This window comes from Meriones unguiculatus, chromosome 4, assembly GCF_030254825.1.
Source record: "Meriones unguiculatus strain TT.TT164.6M chromosome 4, Bangor_MerUng_6.1, whole genome shotgun sequence".
NCBI classification, from domain to species: Eukaryota; Metazoa; Chordata; class Mammalia; order Rodentia; family Muridae; genus Meriones; species Meriones unguiculatus.
This window is the reverse complement of record NC_083352.1, coordinates 114,179,363-114,194,426: the sequence shown is the minus strand read 5'-3', so window position 1 is coordinate 114,194,426 and position 15,064 is coordinate 114,179,363. Positions and strand designations below refer to the sequence as shown.

General features: G+C 54.9%; 1 protein-coding gene across 3 annotated transcripts in view; it reads right to left on the bottom strand.

Annotated features, from left to right (window-relative positions):
- Cdh22 (cadherin 22) overlaps positions 1-15,064 on the bottom strand; it is a 117,542-nt gene that overhangs the window by 54,259 nt on the left and 48,219 nt on the right. For 2 of the 3 annotated variants that reach the window (XM_060382841.1, XM_060382842.1), the window contains exons 2-3: positions 11,502-12,047; positions 2,333-2,627 (exon numbers count right to left, since the gene is read on the bottom strand). In XM_060382841.1, coding sequence (XP_060238824.1) covers positions 2,333-2,627; positions 11,502-11,864 — 658 coding nt within the window. In that variant the 5' untranslated portion in view covers positions 11,865-12,047. Of the gene's footprint in view, positions 1-2,332; positions 2,628-11,488; positions 12,048-15,064 lie in introns of all 3 variants that reach the window. The other variant, XM_021638306.2, reaches the window with a different exon arrangement.

Below are 15,064 nucleotides of genomic sequence, written 5' to 3'. Positions count from 1 at the left end.
CACACCACAGCCTCCTGGGCCCCAGTTTCTCCATGTACACAATTCATGTCTAAGCTCCTGGCAACTCCAGAACCGTGCTGGGTCTTCGCCACTGACGGCCTCCTGGGGTTCTCCCCAGCCCAGAGGTCCGCAATGAACTGGTTTATTCAACTGACAGTTTAAAGGCTTTTGCTCTGCTTCCGAATGAGTTCTTCCATCTTAGCACATCAGAAGCCAAACTCCCACTTCCTCTCCGTCTCCCAGAGCTATTCCTCCAGCACAGGAAATGGAAATTCCATCAAGCTCACTCAGGCCAGAATCCCAAACGTAACCCTTGAGTTCTCTCTCTCCCTCTCTCCCTCTCTGTCACTCTCTTTCTCTCTCCCCTCCTACATCCGATCCATTAGCGAACGCCTTCAGCCTAGCTTTCAAATACATCCATCGGTGACCTCATTTCTGTGCCCCTTCCCGTGCCACCTTGAGCGGTGCCACCACCATTTCTCATCTGGCCAACTGCAGTATCCCCTCTGTCGTCAACCAGTGCCAGTCTTTGCCTTGCCCATACCTGTCACTTTTTCATGGGACAGTCATGAGATCCTATCAAAACTAAGTCAGACCCCATCAGTCTTTTGAAGGGGACACACCGCAGCCTGCCTAGCACGTGCAGAATAAAGGCGAAGCCCCAGCTATTGTCTAGATGGCTGCACGACACTCAGGGAACTTAACCCCAGGGCCTTTGCACGTTCTGTTCTCTGTGCCCTTCCCCCACAGGGCCCATCTTTTCACTACACTGCTGCAGCGTCACCTCTGAGAGGCCTTCCTGTGCCAGTCATTTTCCTGTTTTTTGGTGTCTGTCCTCTCTCGCCAGAATGTGCTATTTGTGACTCTTGTTTGTCTCTACAGAGCTAATCCTCCCATGCCTAGCACATAGTAGGCACTCAACAAATTTACTTCAAATGGTTGAATACCATATGTCAACAAACACCTGGCCAGTCATAGGAACAAACAGGTTTTGAGGCGCTGCTCGGCAAGTCCATATCAAACACATACATGTACACAGGGCACACCCCGCTGCTCTATTTTCCCACTGTTTCTTGCTGCACCCCACTCCCCTCCATTTTGTCCGGTCCACATTCCCCTTCAACTACCAGCGATCCGATTATTGAGCCAGATTTGGTCCAACCTGGACGCACAGCAGCTGACTTTGCCCTCCCCCAAAATCTAAGTGTCTTGGCTCCTGATATGCAGCCACGGGGCTAGAGATCCAGAGAAAGGCCAAGCCATCTTGCATCTTCTGGAGAGGACAGTCTAGGACCCAGGATTCTGTTCTTTGCCTGCCCGGCTCGCAGACCTCTTTGGCTAACGTGATGAGGAAGGGGTGGAGCCTAAGACCCGCAAGCCATGACTCAGTCAGTGTCTACTAGAGGCTCGGGAGCCTGGGCAAAAGGAACCTTGACGGCCGGGTAGACGTCTGTCTGGATCGCATGGAGGGTGGGTGGGGCAGAGGCTATTCTTGGGTACACGGTTTAGTCAGATGTGTTCTAAACAAGACTGTCTCCCAACCGAAGGCCGTCGTGTGTTTTCTTTTGTTACTTTCGCAGGTGAGCGTGTGCAGTGCCCCTGGGTGCTTGCAGCCATACCCAGCAAAGAGCGACTGATTCTGTCAGTGCCTCATAAGCTGGGGCACCCCCCCCCCCCGTCAAGGGAATGAGGGTCCCTAGCTGCACCCAGACAGAACAGCACCCCAGCAAGATGACACCTGCTGAGGCTTCCTCTGAGCTCACCTCGGAGACTGTCCAGTAGCTTGCTTTGTTTGCGGGTCATTTCCTGTGCCTAGGGTGGGTGACTCTGCGCATGTGTGAGAGCCTGGGGTGGGGTGGCTTTGCGCATGTGCATGATGGTGTCCACATCTGTGCTGGCCTGGCTGTCGCCATTTTAGCCTGGAGATGAGCCAGCGGCTGTGCCGTCTGCTGTGTGCGGCTGAACTTTAAAGAAGAGCTGTGTGACCATGTCAAACAGGGCTGCGTCTCTGAGCAGACAGTGCGCACGTGCCCAGCTGAGCTTGCACGCACACCTAGGCTTGGGTGTACAGCTCTGCCTGAGCATTCGGTTTCCACTGAGTCCTCAGACAGGCTCACATATGTCCACATGGGTGATGGGTGCATGGATGTAGCTTAGGTCATGTCTTTGCCCAGCCACGTAGCTGGGCAAGTGCCCTTCTCCTGTCTGTCCTCTATGCCCCCAGGGGTGGCCACTCAGTCTCTCCTGCCTCTTGCAGCAGGAATCAGCCTGCCCACGCCTGTCTCCCTTGGGGCATCCCCACCCTAGGCCTCTCCCATCCCCCCCAGCCCACCTGTAGGCGACAGCTCTGCCACACTGCCGATGTAGGGGCCATGTAGGAAGCGCGGCTCACTGTCGTTGATGTCCTGCACTTTGATGATGAACTCTGACTCGGGCTCTAGCAGGCGGTTGGTGGCGCGATCCCTAGCTTGGGCCCGGAGCGTGTAGAAGGTTTTCTGCTCCCGGTCCAGGCGCTCTGTGGCGTGGATGTCGCCTGTCAACTCGTCGATCAGGAAGATGGTCCCTGCACCCTCGCCAGAGATGGTATACTTGATGGTCCCGTCGCCTTCGTCAGAATCTGAGTGGATCTAAGGAGATGGGAAGAAGGCACGTGGATACTGGGGAAGGTGGAGGCTCTTCTGTGATACCCCCTCCCCACGAAGTCCTATGGAAGGTGTGGGGGGGGGGCTGTTCCTAAGCGTATTCCTTCAAATGAACACAGAGAGACCCAGAAGCTGTGCCTATCTGAGCTTCACATCCTTCTTGGAGCCTTCACCTGAGATTCACCCTACTCTGGCTACACCCCACAATCCACCTTCCCTAGGGCCCCAAAACCATCAGCTTTAGATGATAACCACACCCCACCCCCAACACACCCCTGCTTGGAAAACTCCCATGGTTCCTGATGCCCTTGAAACAGAGTCCGGGACCACAGCTTGCGTAGCCCTGCAGCTCCTACAGTATAGTCATGTATGTGCACACGTGGGTATGTGTGCACACGGGGTGGGGGAGAGCGTGTCCGAGGACATCCTTCGGTGTCATCCACTGTGGTTTGATTTGGTTTTTGAGACAAGGGCTCTCATTGGCCTGAGGAAGGCTGACCAGGGAGCCCAGGGATCTTGTTGCTCTAGGCCGCAAGCCTTGGCTTCTAAGAGCCTGTCACCATGTTTATTTTAGCTTTTTTAAAGTATGGGTCCTGAGGAATCGAACTCATGTCCTCGTGCCTTCGAGACAAGCCCTTCACCCACTGAGCTATTTGCTCTGGTGCTGGAACTCCTATTTTGAACAGCCACCCTCATTCCTCCGCCTACTGGAAAGCCATCCAAGGTACGTGGCTCTCCCAACTTGCCACCGCATCGGGAAAGCTTTTCCGGATCCCCCTCCATTCCCATCCAAGATCTCTGAGGACATCAAACCATCATCATGGTGTTCCAGCTTGCACGGCCACCATTTTTGCGAGTCTCAAACCTCCACGTGCGTGTAAATGACGTGGGGCAGCTTTGTAACTGTGGCCCCGGCTCACCCGTTCTGGGGTGAGGCTTCCCAGCTCGCAGCCCTGAGCTGCTCAGTAACTTCACTCTGCCCTACAGTTTCCCTCTGGCTTTGTTACGGAAGGTGGGCCCATGGCTTGCTAGAGTGAGAGGGAGGGAGGAGAGGGATGTGGATGGCACGTGCAGCCCATGAGGCATTGCACAGGGCAAGGAGCGCATTTATCTAGATTAGGACTCTTTAAAACGAAACCATGTTCAGGCAAACTTTGCAGATTTTTCTTTTTCATTTTCCTAGGGAGACCAGACCGCTGGAGAGCTGCCTGGCTTCCTGCCCTGTGCTCCCTCCCCGTGCTCCCCTACTCCATTCTAAAGCCTCTGCAGAGGGCCCGGAGGAAGGGCCCTGGCATTGACTCCAGCTCATCCCTCTTGTGGCTTACATAAGTCACTGTGCCTCTTGCCTCTCTGAGCCTGCCACTGCTTCTGTAACACAGCACATCCTCCTGGAGGAGCAACACAAGAGGCAGGGTGCTGCCTGAGGTCTGGGGATGGAACAGGGCCCCACTGAGCCACGCCTGACTGTGGCCGAGAGCTTTGGCAGAGGGAGTCTTTGTAGGGAAGGGATGGAGGCTTTTGGCTTTTTCAGCAGTAACTATGAATATACCTGTTGGCAGAAGCTAACACTTAGCCCTGCCCGAGACACATAAGTATCTGACACATAGAAGCCATGCTTACAGTAAGCATTCACTATTTTTAACTGGGATTTCCTCCTGGTACTGCTAGGCGCCAGACCCCGGGCTGTTTCCACTGCACTGCCATCTCTCGGGGTAGGAACCAGCAAGAATCTGTTCTCTTGCAAACAAAAACACCTAAGACGTCACCCTCCAATGCCCAAATCTCCAACCAGCCCTGAGCAGAAGAAAACCCATCTGGAGGAAGCTGGCGACTCTAAGCAGCTCCTCTCTAAGCTTCCCTGGAGATGGGGCATGAGGGAGACAGTCCCTCAGGCACTTTTTGAGGCAGACTCCAGCCCCCTCATCCTCAGAATAGGTGCCAGAAAACTCATCAAGAAGAGAGCCCACCCAGCCACGCAGGAGGGACAGGGGTGTAAATTCTGTGGTAGAACTTTTCGTCTGAAAGGTGGATCATAGAAGTGCCATTTGGAAGATTGAATGGCCCATAAACATTTTCATATTTCATTAGCCGATTAATGGGCATCTCTCCCTTTTTGGCGACTCTGCTGATTCTCAGCAGAAATTGCCGGGAGTAAATGGAGGCGTCTGGTGGAACCTTTCCGGGTCCCCATCCTGTTATAGATTGCCCCAATTAATGCCCGTCCTGGGCTCCTTCTTCCTGTCCAGTTACTGTTAATAGATTTCTCATAAGTGGCTGGATTGTAAAAACCTCATAACTCAGTTTAATGCCCCCAATAAAATTATCTCAGACGTCGGCCCTGAATCATTGGCAGTGCCTGGGATGAGGGGACCTGTTTGTTTACACTCTTCTATCACTTTTCCTTGGGGAGGTACAGTGGGAAAGGCAGAACCTGGCCTCTCTTAGGGCGCCTCTGCCCACTGCCCAGTTTGATCATCTGCTTATTTGATCAGCAAACGCTTGAGAGTATCGTGGTAGAAGTGACTGGATTGTGGGAGGATCTGGGCAGCTGTCATCTTCAATGTCCATCACTGCCCTGTAAAAATGATCACTGCATGCCTCAGATGAGGAGACTACGCACAGAGACAGGAGTGATCACTGTCACGAGGACCAGGGCGGAAGCTAAGCTTGGAGGTGTTGTAGCTGTGAGTGGCTTCATTTTGCCCTTCTGAGTCCTGTTTCCCCACCTGAGGCATTCAAGCCTTCTCTACCCAGCACAGTAAAGATTAAATGAACACATGTTGGCAATGACCCAAGCACCTTGGCCACGGTGGCCTCCTTCCCTCTCTGTATTCTGGATATCATGATATATAAGGTCTCACATCTCTTGACATTCTGTGTCTTTTTCCTCATTTCTTTCCCTTTTTCTCTCTCTCTTGAGACATGGTCTCAGGTAGCTCAGGGTAGCCTCAAACTCACTAGGTACCTGAGGATGACCTTGAATTCGTGATCTTCCTGCTCCCTCCACTCCCCAACCCAGTGCTGGTGTAACAGCCCAGCACCCTGATATAGTCCCACAGACCTTCCCACTTCAGGGAGGGCTGGGGAGGGGGAGGTGGAACCCAGCATTGATGTCACTGATGTTCTGTGAAGTGTGACATAGCTCACACTGGGGCCCAGTAGCTGTTCTCCAGGGACTACAGGGTCAGACTGCCAATCAGTCCAGAGAGGGAGGAGCTAAGAGCTCAGAGCTGTGGGGCTGGGCTGGGCTACATCCCCGTTCAGCCCTAGAAGACAGCTGCCTGCAAGGCAAGCTGGAGGGTGGTACTCTCATTTACTGGGCACCTACTGTTTACTCCCGCTGTAGGCTCTTGGCACACAGGGTACAGATGTTTCTACACTCTGCAGGTGAAGGGACCAAGGTGGGCCTGGGTCCCCTGGACACCACCCCTCCCCATTAGAGGATGGAGAGCCCTCCTGGGGTCCCAGTCACCAGTCTCTGCCCTGTGCTTCTCCCTGAGTCTTAGCTCTACCATCACGCACCAGGAAGGGTGATGGGTGTGAGGTCAGGAGCAGCCGCACCCACCGGCTGCACTTTTGTCACTGGCCTGCTACTGACTGGCCTGGTGAGTGGCAGGCCTTCTCAGAGCCTCGGTTTTCTCATCTGTAGATGGGGTTGCCATTGCTAACAACATAGCCTGCAGATTCACAGCACACAGTAGGTTCTTACTGGGGAGCAGCATTTCTTTACTGCCTCTGGACTCAGGGAGGATAGGGTGTGTGTTATATAACTTACCCTCCCCACCTCCCCACACAATGATCAACCACAGACTTCTCTACTCATTGGAGGCCTAAAGGCCATCTCCCAGTGCCTTCCTGGTTCAAAGTCTCACTTTATTCCTCCCCCAGGAAACCCCTCAAATGTGGTCCACCTGGTGGAAGAGCCCTATGCCTTTCCATGCACAGGCCTCTCCGTGCCACCCCCCCCCCAGCCTTTCAGTGTTGTGCGTGGGTGTCCTGGGTGCTGTGAGCTCTGGGGCAATGGAGAGGTTGATTTGCTGGGTCTGAGCTCCTCTGGCCACGCACTAAGGCTCTGACGGTGCCTGCAGAGAAAATGCGGAAGCGTGGGAGAGCTGAGTGTGCAGGCTTGCGAATGAGTGTGCACTCACTCTTCAATGCGTGCATGCACACGAAGCGCGGGATCAAATTCTCCTTCAGGGCACAGCGGAGGGTCGCTCATTCTCATCTCTGCAGTGGCGCCCCCACCCCACCCAGAGCAGAGACTCAGGATAGATACGGTCACTAGACTTCCCTGCCAGCCTTCTGAGATTTCTGGGCCCGTTTGCCTTCTCTTACACGTCCCTGTGTCCCTGTCAAGGTGCCCATTTGAGCCTGGAGTTGGACAGTCACCTGTTTCCAAGGGGAAGAAAACAGCTCTCTTCCCTCTCCATCTCAGGGGGACACGAGCTAGCTGATAGAGGGTAGTTACAGGGCTCTCATGGTGCCCTAAGCATGAGCCTTCAGCGCCACCCACCTCTGCCTGCTGCATCCTCCCCCTGTGAACTCCCCGGCACGTTCTATTCTCTCCTGTTACACATCTGTGGGCAAACTGAGGCCCAGAGGAGGCATCCACACTACCCGAAGCTCACAAGAGGCAGTTCCAAACCCAGTGTGACCCCACCACACCCAGAGCAGCCCCAAGGAGGAGCCCCCACCCCACCTCATCCCCAACTCTAGCCCTGTATCATAAACACCAAAACCAGGAGCACTGCGGTGCCTCTTCCCAGGGGGTGGCAAATGGGATTTACGGGGGCCATTAATTACTTCCTCCTAATTAAATCAAAATTAAACGCGCGCAGAGGTAGGGTTTCCTTATTAAAGACAATTAAACGGACAGCGAGGCTACGCAAATAAAATGAGTCCAGGATTTAAACAGAAAGCAAGTCAGATGAAGAGCCTCCCCACCCGCCCCGCCCCCTGTCCCCCCTCCTCTGCAATGCAAGGGGCCTGTTCTCACGGGCACAACCAAGAGTTCATCAATTTTCTTTAAATATTAGCAACTTAATTAAATCCACTATCCTCCCAGCTCTAATCCCGCCGTATATCTAAAATAGATCTCACCGCCCACAGGAGTTGGTCATAAGTGCTGACCCCATAATTTTAATCTTAAAAAAAAAAGTAAAATCCTACAAAATCCACACCCGGCTGACAGGAGCCTCGGGGGAAATTACAGTTCAGAAAGGGGATTAGTGAAAGTACCCAGATTTTATGGAAATTCTGGGAGGTTGCTTTGGTGGGGGTGAGGAGGTGGGCGGTTGTGGTGGTGATGGTGATGGTGGTGGTAGTCCTGTTGGTGGAGGAGAAAGTGGTGATGGTGTTTGAGAAGGTGAGAGGAAGACCCTGGGAGTGCCGACTGGGCAGAACTGCGCAGGGAGCTGTTGCCTGGGCCTCTGCAGGGCCTGGTGGTTCCTGTGGGTGCCGACAGGAGCCTGGCGGTGAGTGATGGAGGAGGCGGTTGTGAAACAGGCTACCGTTGGGCACACGGGGTTCACTGCCTGGCTCTGTTGCTAAGCTACCTTTAGAATTCGACAAGGACTGATGCTCAGCCTGACTCCCTGGGGTGGGGGACCGGGAAGCCGTGATTTCACTGGAACCGAGGAGAAGTCCTTTCTCCTGGCAGAGCAGGGGTGTGATGTGATGGGAGGGCACACACATGTGTGCTCGAACACAAATACCGTTGTATGAATGGGCTCTGGACAGGTGGCTTTAAAAAAAAAAAAAAAAGAAAGAAAAAGAAAAAACAAGAACAAAAACAAAACAAAGAAACGACTCGAGCGCACATTCCTAAGATTGACAGCCTCCCTCCAGTTAGTGATGAAAAGCTAAGATGTATTTGGGACTGAGTGCAGGGGTCACTAGAACCTGGGCATCTGAATCTGGTTCTAGTCAGCTCACTGGTCTCACACCATCTTCCTTCATGAGAAAGCCCCAGGCAAGTGTTTCAAAGCTATGGAACCTTCTCCTTCCTCCCTGCTTAGTACCCTGGGGTGGAGGTGCAGTAGGGAGCCGAGCTGTGTGCTAAGGAGATGGAGGAGGCTGGCAATCCACACCTGTGGTGGAGATCTTTCCAGAGGATGGACCGGCACAGTGCTGCCTCAGAGCAGATGCTTAACATGAATTCTGGACCTGAAGCGGTCGGTGTTTGGATGGCTTGCCTGATTACGTCTCTGTGTTGTCGTTTGGCCTTGGCACAAGGGTCTCCATTCCTGAGCCTCAGTTTCCCCCTTCTTACAATGAACCAACTTATTAGGAGCCCCTACTGACAATGAAATGTGGTTCAAGGTGATGTGACGGGGTTCACTCATGCTGTTGAGACCCCAAAGGCTGGCTGGGTGGAGATGCAAGCGGCCAGTTGGTGGCTCCGCCCTCCCGAGTGGTTGGGTGTCCTTTGCAGAGAACACAGCTGCGGGGGCCCCTGACTACCTGAGCCAGTTCCTCTAGCTCTAGGTGGATGTTTGAGTCTTGGGTATGAGTCCTCTGGGGTCTCTTGGGGACCTCAGGCTGGTCTGGGTTCCTGCCTAAGCTTGCCAGGTCTGGACTCTCAGCCTCGGGCTAGCCACTTCTCCTTGGGGCTGTGAAAGCACCTAGTGAAGTGCTTGCCACGAGGTACTGAGTTTGATTCCCAGAATCCATATTCAAAGCCGGGCTTGGGAGCAGGCACTTGTAATCACAGCTCAGGGGAGGCAGGAATAAGCAGACCCCTGTGTATCACTGCTTCGTTGGTTAGTCAGCCTAGGCTCCTTGGTGAGTTCCAGACCAGTGAGAAACCCCCTATTACGGGAGGCAGACCGAGTTTCTAAGTGTGACAGTTGAGGCTGCCCTCTGGCCTGCAGACACTCAAGAAGCTACAAGGGCAAGCCCTGGTAACACCCCTGCCCACTCCAGGTCTCTGCCCCCCCTGACCACGGTTTCTCTGTCTACAAAAACAATGCTTTTTACCTTGCACTTGGGTGATTACATGCTTTCTATGGGAGTAATGCAAAGTACACAAGACAAACAGGCCACAGGGTTGAGGAATTTGTGGGCTCTGTTTTTTTTTTTTCCTTAATCCTCAAAAAGCTAGGCATAGGGGCTCTCTGATCCCCTGTTTACAGAGAACAGAGAGGTCTGAGTGTGTGTAAAGATCCAGGTTCCAGGCTGGAAAAGTATCCCGGTGGCTGAGAGCACTTGCTGTTCTTGCAGAGGACCCAGGTTCAATTCCCAGCAACCACATAATGGCTCACAGCCATTCATAATTCCAGTTCCAGGGGATCTGGTGCCCTCTTTAGAACGGTATGGGCACCAGGCACATAGGTAACACATATATGTACATGCAAGCTAAACACTCAGAAACACTAAAAAAAAAAAAAAAAAAAAAAAAGTCTAGGTTCAAGGCTATGTGGGGAGCAGGCTGACCATGTCAGGCTTCCAGAGCCTGCATTCTTAGCTGCCGGTCCACAGGTGCCTGTCCCCCCTTCTCCCACACTCCTGACTGGGAGCTGCCAGTCCTGCTCTGCCACAGGGATGCTGGACCATCTTAAGCAAGCCCTGTGCTTGCCTGAGTTCCCTCTGTCAGAGCCCAGCTCTGCTCAGGCTGAAACCTACTTCAGCCATGTGTGGAGGGTGGTGGCTGAGCAGTGGGGACCCCTGCTTCAGGAGAATCTCCAGACAAGTCAGGCTCTCCAGCTTCCAAGGCTTTGCAGAGGCTGCAACCTCTTCCATCAGTTAGATGGGCTCCTGTGCCTACTCTAAAAACCCAGCTCAGGGCTTTTCTCCACCATGAAGCCAGCCAGCAATCCGTTTACTCGCTGCCGACTGGGCTCCAGGGCTGACTTGTGAGAAATTTTACACAGCAGGGTGTCTGTGACTCCTTGGAGGGCCCAGACAGCAGGAGTTGGATTATTCTCCCCAGTAGCACACCCAGGCTTCCTATGGAGGAAGGATTGAAAGGCTGAACAGCAGTCCTCACTTCCTTACAGCCGCAGAGCCGAGGTCTCTGGCCAGATTAACCAGCATTTGCTCGGAGAGTTTGGGAGGGCAGTTTTCACTACTCACTCACTCACTCACTCACTCACTCACTCCCAGAACAGTGTGTGAGCCTCATTGGTACTAGGCCTTGGGGATTTAATGATGACCAAACATGCTTTGATGAAAGACGCATGTATCAATTGCACATTCAGGCAAACACATGTATAATTGATTCATCTGCAAGACAAATACAGGGACCTCAGGGGTGAGTGCACAGGCATACACGTGTGTGTGTGTGTGTGTGTGTGTGTGTGTGTGTGTGTGTGTGTGCTCACGTGCCCTAGCATGGTGTAGCCAGGGAGGGCTTCTCTGAGAAAGCAGCATTTGAGTTGAGACTTCACAGTGAGTGTCAGGTATCTAGTAGGAGAGGGAGGTGCAGGGAGGAGAGGACACATTTTGGGGAAAGGGACAACAGAAGATGTCCGGGGCCTGAGATGGCCTTTCAGACAGGCATAAGACCAGGCAGCTCAGAATCCAAAGACAGGGGAGTGTCAGGGTGGCCAGAGGCACAGCTACAGAAGACCAGAGCTCTTCAGGGAGCAGGCGGGACCCCGGGTAAGTTATCGAGGTCCAGAGAAGGGGCCAGGGTACACATGGGACCTGGTGTGCCCTGTGAACTCGCCTGCTGCCCCACAGTACCGAGGCGTGAACTGGTCTCCCCCAGTCCATGTGTAATGGCAAGGCATGAGGCTTTGGAGAGCACACGGGGCAGGAGCTAGCAGAAGGTGAGGCTGAAGATAGGGTCAGGTACTATGAGTGGGTGTTCCCAGAGCTGGGGCTGGAAACGGGCCCCACTTTACCTTGCCCACGTACAGGGGTTCTGTCCCCGTGTACTCCTCCACTACGAAGAACTGGTTCCACACCCAGCCGCGCTTCACTCGGCCCAGCTGGTTGTCCTGCTGAGTCCCAGGTGACGAGGAGGATGGGGCAGGTGTGCTTGCGGCCCACAGGTGCCCCAGCAGCGGAAGCAGCAGCAGTAGCAGCAGCAGCAGCAACAGGGGCGACAGCGTGGCCCCCGCCCGGAGCGCCCCTTCCGGCCGTGGCCTCATGCTTGGCAGCGCGGGCCAGGCCCCGGAGCATGGACCAGAGGCACCGCAGCGGTGCAGCGTCACATGGTGACCTCAGCCTCGGGGATGCCAGGCTGGACTGGGAGGGGGCGCGGCCGCACCCGGGCATGGACACCCGGTCCTGGCCCGCGCCCCCCTCTCTGAGGCCCCGGGCCCAATCACCAGGCAGAACGGCTGCTGCTCCTGAGGAGGGTTTGTGCCATGGTCCCTGTGCCCATACGATGTGGTCAGTTGGGGCAGAGGGATCTTGAAGTCCTTTCGGGCCTAGGGGTCATCCGGATCCATCGGGAACCTGTGGGACAAAAGAGAAACCGTGGGATGGGGTTCTGTCAGAGGGCAGGCTGCCACTGTCACTGGTCTTGCTGTAACTAAACACCTAATGTGTGCCTCCTACGCAGGAACAGCCACAATAGTGATGTTTGATGGCTCACTGGAGAGCTGACTAACCTCTCCCCAAGCCCCGGTCCCTTCTCTCACCTCCTAAGGCCCCTTTCAGCTCTTCCAGCTGCTGCTCCAGCCCTCAGACTCCCAAAGCAGATGCAGTGACTGCCTGCCTAGGTCCTGGTTAAGGCACAGCCGGATCCTCTGGAGTCCCCGCAGAGGCAGCTACTAGAAGGGCTCCTGGAGCCAGAAGCCCCAGGCACGCTGCTCTCCAGGCTCTCCCTTAGCTCTCCCTAGCAGCGGGAGACCCAGGGGAAGCCTGCCTGTAGCTGCTACCTCTGTCTCGCTGGTGGGGAGAGGCCCTGGAGCCTTAGAGGGTTTGGCTGGAACACCGGAGTGACTCTGATGAAGTCACATCTCCTGAGCTGGTGTCTCCAGTCCCCCACCCAGCCTTTCCCATCTCCCCCTCCACCCCCCAACACAGGCTGGCTGTGGATTCATCCATCTCTCCTTCCCTCAGACTCCGCTTTCAGCAAGGAAGGCTCCGAGCTGCTCACGCCTACTGCAGCCATAATGAGAAATAATGGCCTAATGTGGGTGTTTGTTGGACAGCCATGCTTCCACCAGGAATTTCAGGTACAGAGAAGATGAATGAAGGGCAGGTTTCCCGGCCCTATCCCATGTCAGGACAGCTCCATACAAGAACTTCCTTCCGCCAGCCTCAGCACTGAGCCAGGCTTAACCTAGCTGCTGGGAACCAAGATGGATAAGTTCAGTGTCTCGGGAGACAAGACCAGCCCATGATATGAGGGGCATGTGCCCAGTGTCCTGAGAGGACAGACTGAAGTCTGGGGGGTTCAGACATTTGGAAAGGAGATGAATCAGGGCAGCTTCCTGGAGGAAGAGGTACCCGAGCAGCTGGGAAGGAAGGGGTGATGTTGGGAGTGCAGGCTGCTTAGGGAGGATACAGTAACAGGGTGAAGGGTGTGGCTGGGCAGAGGGTCTGGGACGAGGATGTACTCTGAATGCTTGGGATGGGAAATGTGGGGCTCCATATGCACCTTTCTGCAGTGGGGAAACCTCACGCCATCATGTGACACGAACCGCAACCCTGGGAGCTGGGGCGGGGTGACGGGTGGGACTCCCCCCAGTTCCAAGTGCTGGGGTCTCTGGGGTGAGTTGAAGGCCAGATGAGGGTGAACATCAAAGATGATGGCCAGAGGTGAACAGCCACAGCGCACAGGAACGGGCAGGACAGGCGGTGACATGCTGTGACAGAGTCCCCCCACCCCATTCTGTGCCCTGTGTGTGACTTCTTCCACCCAGCTGTCCGTGCTGCCTCTGCCGCACTATGGCCTTGGGGAAGCTGGCTCCCATTCCCCGCATGATGGCCTGGCTGGCTGGTCGTAATGAGGCTGGAGTTATGGGTGAGGAGGGGTGCCCTCCGGAGCTTTCATTTCCTGGAGCTTCTAAGCTCCCTGCATGTGCCTCGCCTGCCTTGGGGGCTGTTCCCCTGGCTCTGGCAGGCAGTTGCAGAGCTGCAGGGCCCCACAGCAACACGGGGGGTGAAGGCAGGGACACGTGGTGCTGAGGACTGGGGACTGGAGATCATAGGGAGGCTGGGGCCCCAGGAAGCTCCCCCAGTGTTTGTGGGCACTGGGCTGCCATTGGCTCTGTCTCCTCCCTTCTTCCTTTATTTCTTTGTTCATAACATCTCTTATAAGGGGGGGGCATGCGGCACCCTGGCATTCACGAGTTCATTCAAACTACTGTCTAATGCAACTTAGGAGACAGAAAAGAATCTCATTCATTCATTCCCTCACTCATTCAGTGCACTTCTAACGTGTGTGTGAGGCAGCAGACGGCACCTGTGACCAGGAGACAGACCTCATAGTTTCCCGTGTTCCTTTGCTCTCTCCGTAAATATTTACCAGCACTTCCCTGACACTAGCCCAGGAGTGGGGCACTGGGGACACATCAATAAACAGAGTCCGGCCTCGGGGAATTGACCTTCTGGTATGTGGGGAGGGGAGCAGAGTGTGAAGGGGAGGGTCCACAGCATCGTGTCAACTACTGAGAGAAGGGGTGGAAAGAAGGCAAAGGCATGGCCAAAAGGCTAGAGGAAGTGGAGAATCATGGGAAGGGGTCTGGGGGCTCTCAGAGGAGCAACAACAGCTGAGTCTAGAGGAACAAGGGGGGAGCCAGACACAAAGCAGCAGAGAGGCTGGAGGGAGCAGAGGCTCACCTGAAGTCCAGGCACTAGGCTGTCTGTGTCTGGGGAGTTGGGGATGAGGTGGGAATGTGCTCTTGCTGGAAGGCAGCCAAGGCCTGCACTCAGACCCCCCACTTCAGAGGTGTTCAGAGTTGAGTTCCCAAGCACTATACAGGCCAGAGCAAACCTTGAACCCAGGCCTTGGACTCTCCTTCATACTAGGGGAATGGGGAAAGGTATCCCTCTAGGGAGATGAGGCCCTCATTGGGGGCACCTGGCTGGATGAAGCTGGCCCTTTGTGTACTCTCACCCCAGGGACCCTGCCTTCCATCCTCCCCTCCCTGACCTGGGCCTTTGTACCTCAGCCTTTAGGCCCTCCCTCTGGGCAGCTGGCCAGGCTCCCTGGCTGCCTGCCAGCTCTTTGCGCTCCATACAGCCTGCCAATGTTGCAGTAGCCAGGGGTCCCCCCTTTTCTCTCCATTCAGCTTTGCCTGAGGGTGCCCACCACAGGACCCTGACCCAGCATTCTGTCTGACCAGGAGGGCAGCAGTGGAGCCCTGAGGCTCCATCCAACTCTCCTTTGACTCTGTGTGGGCCTCCAGGCATGTTGGCAGCCTTTCCCTGGGTCACAGGGCTTACTTCCTGCTCTGAGCTCTTTAATCCCAAGTGGGACTAAGAAACTGAGTCCTGGCCAGGCTGGGATGCTGGTCTTGCCT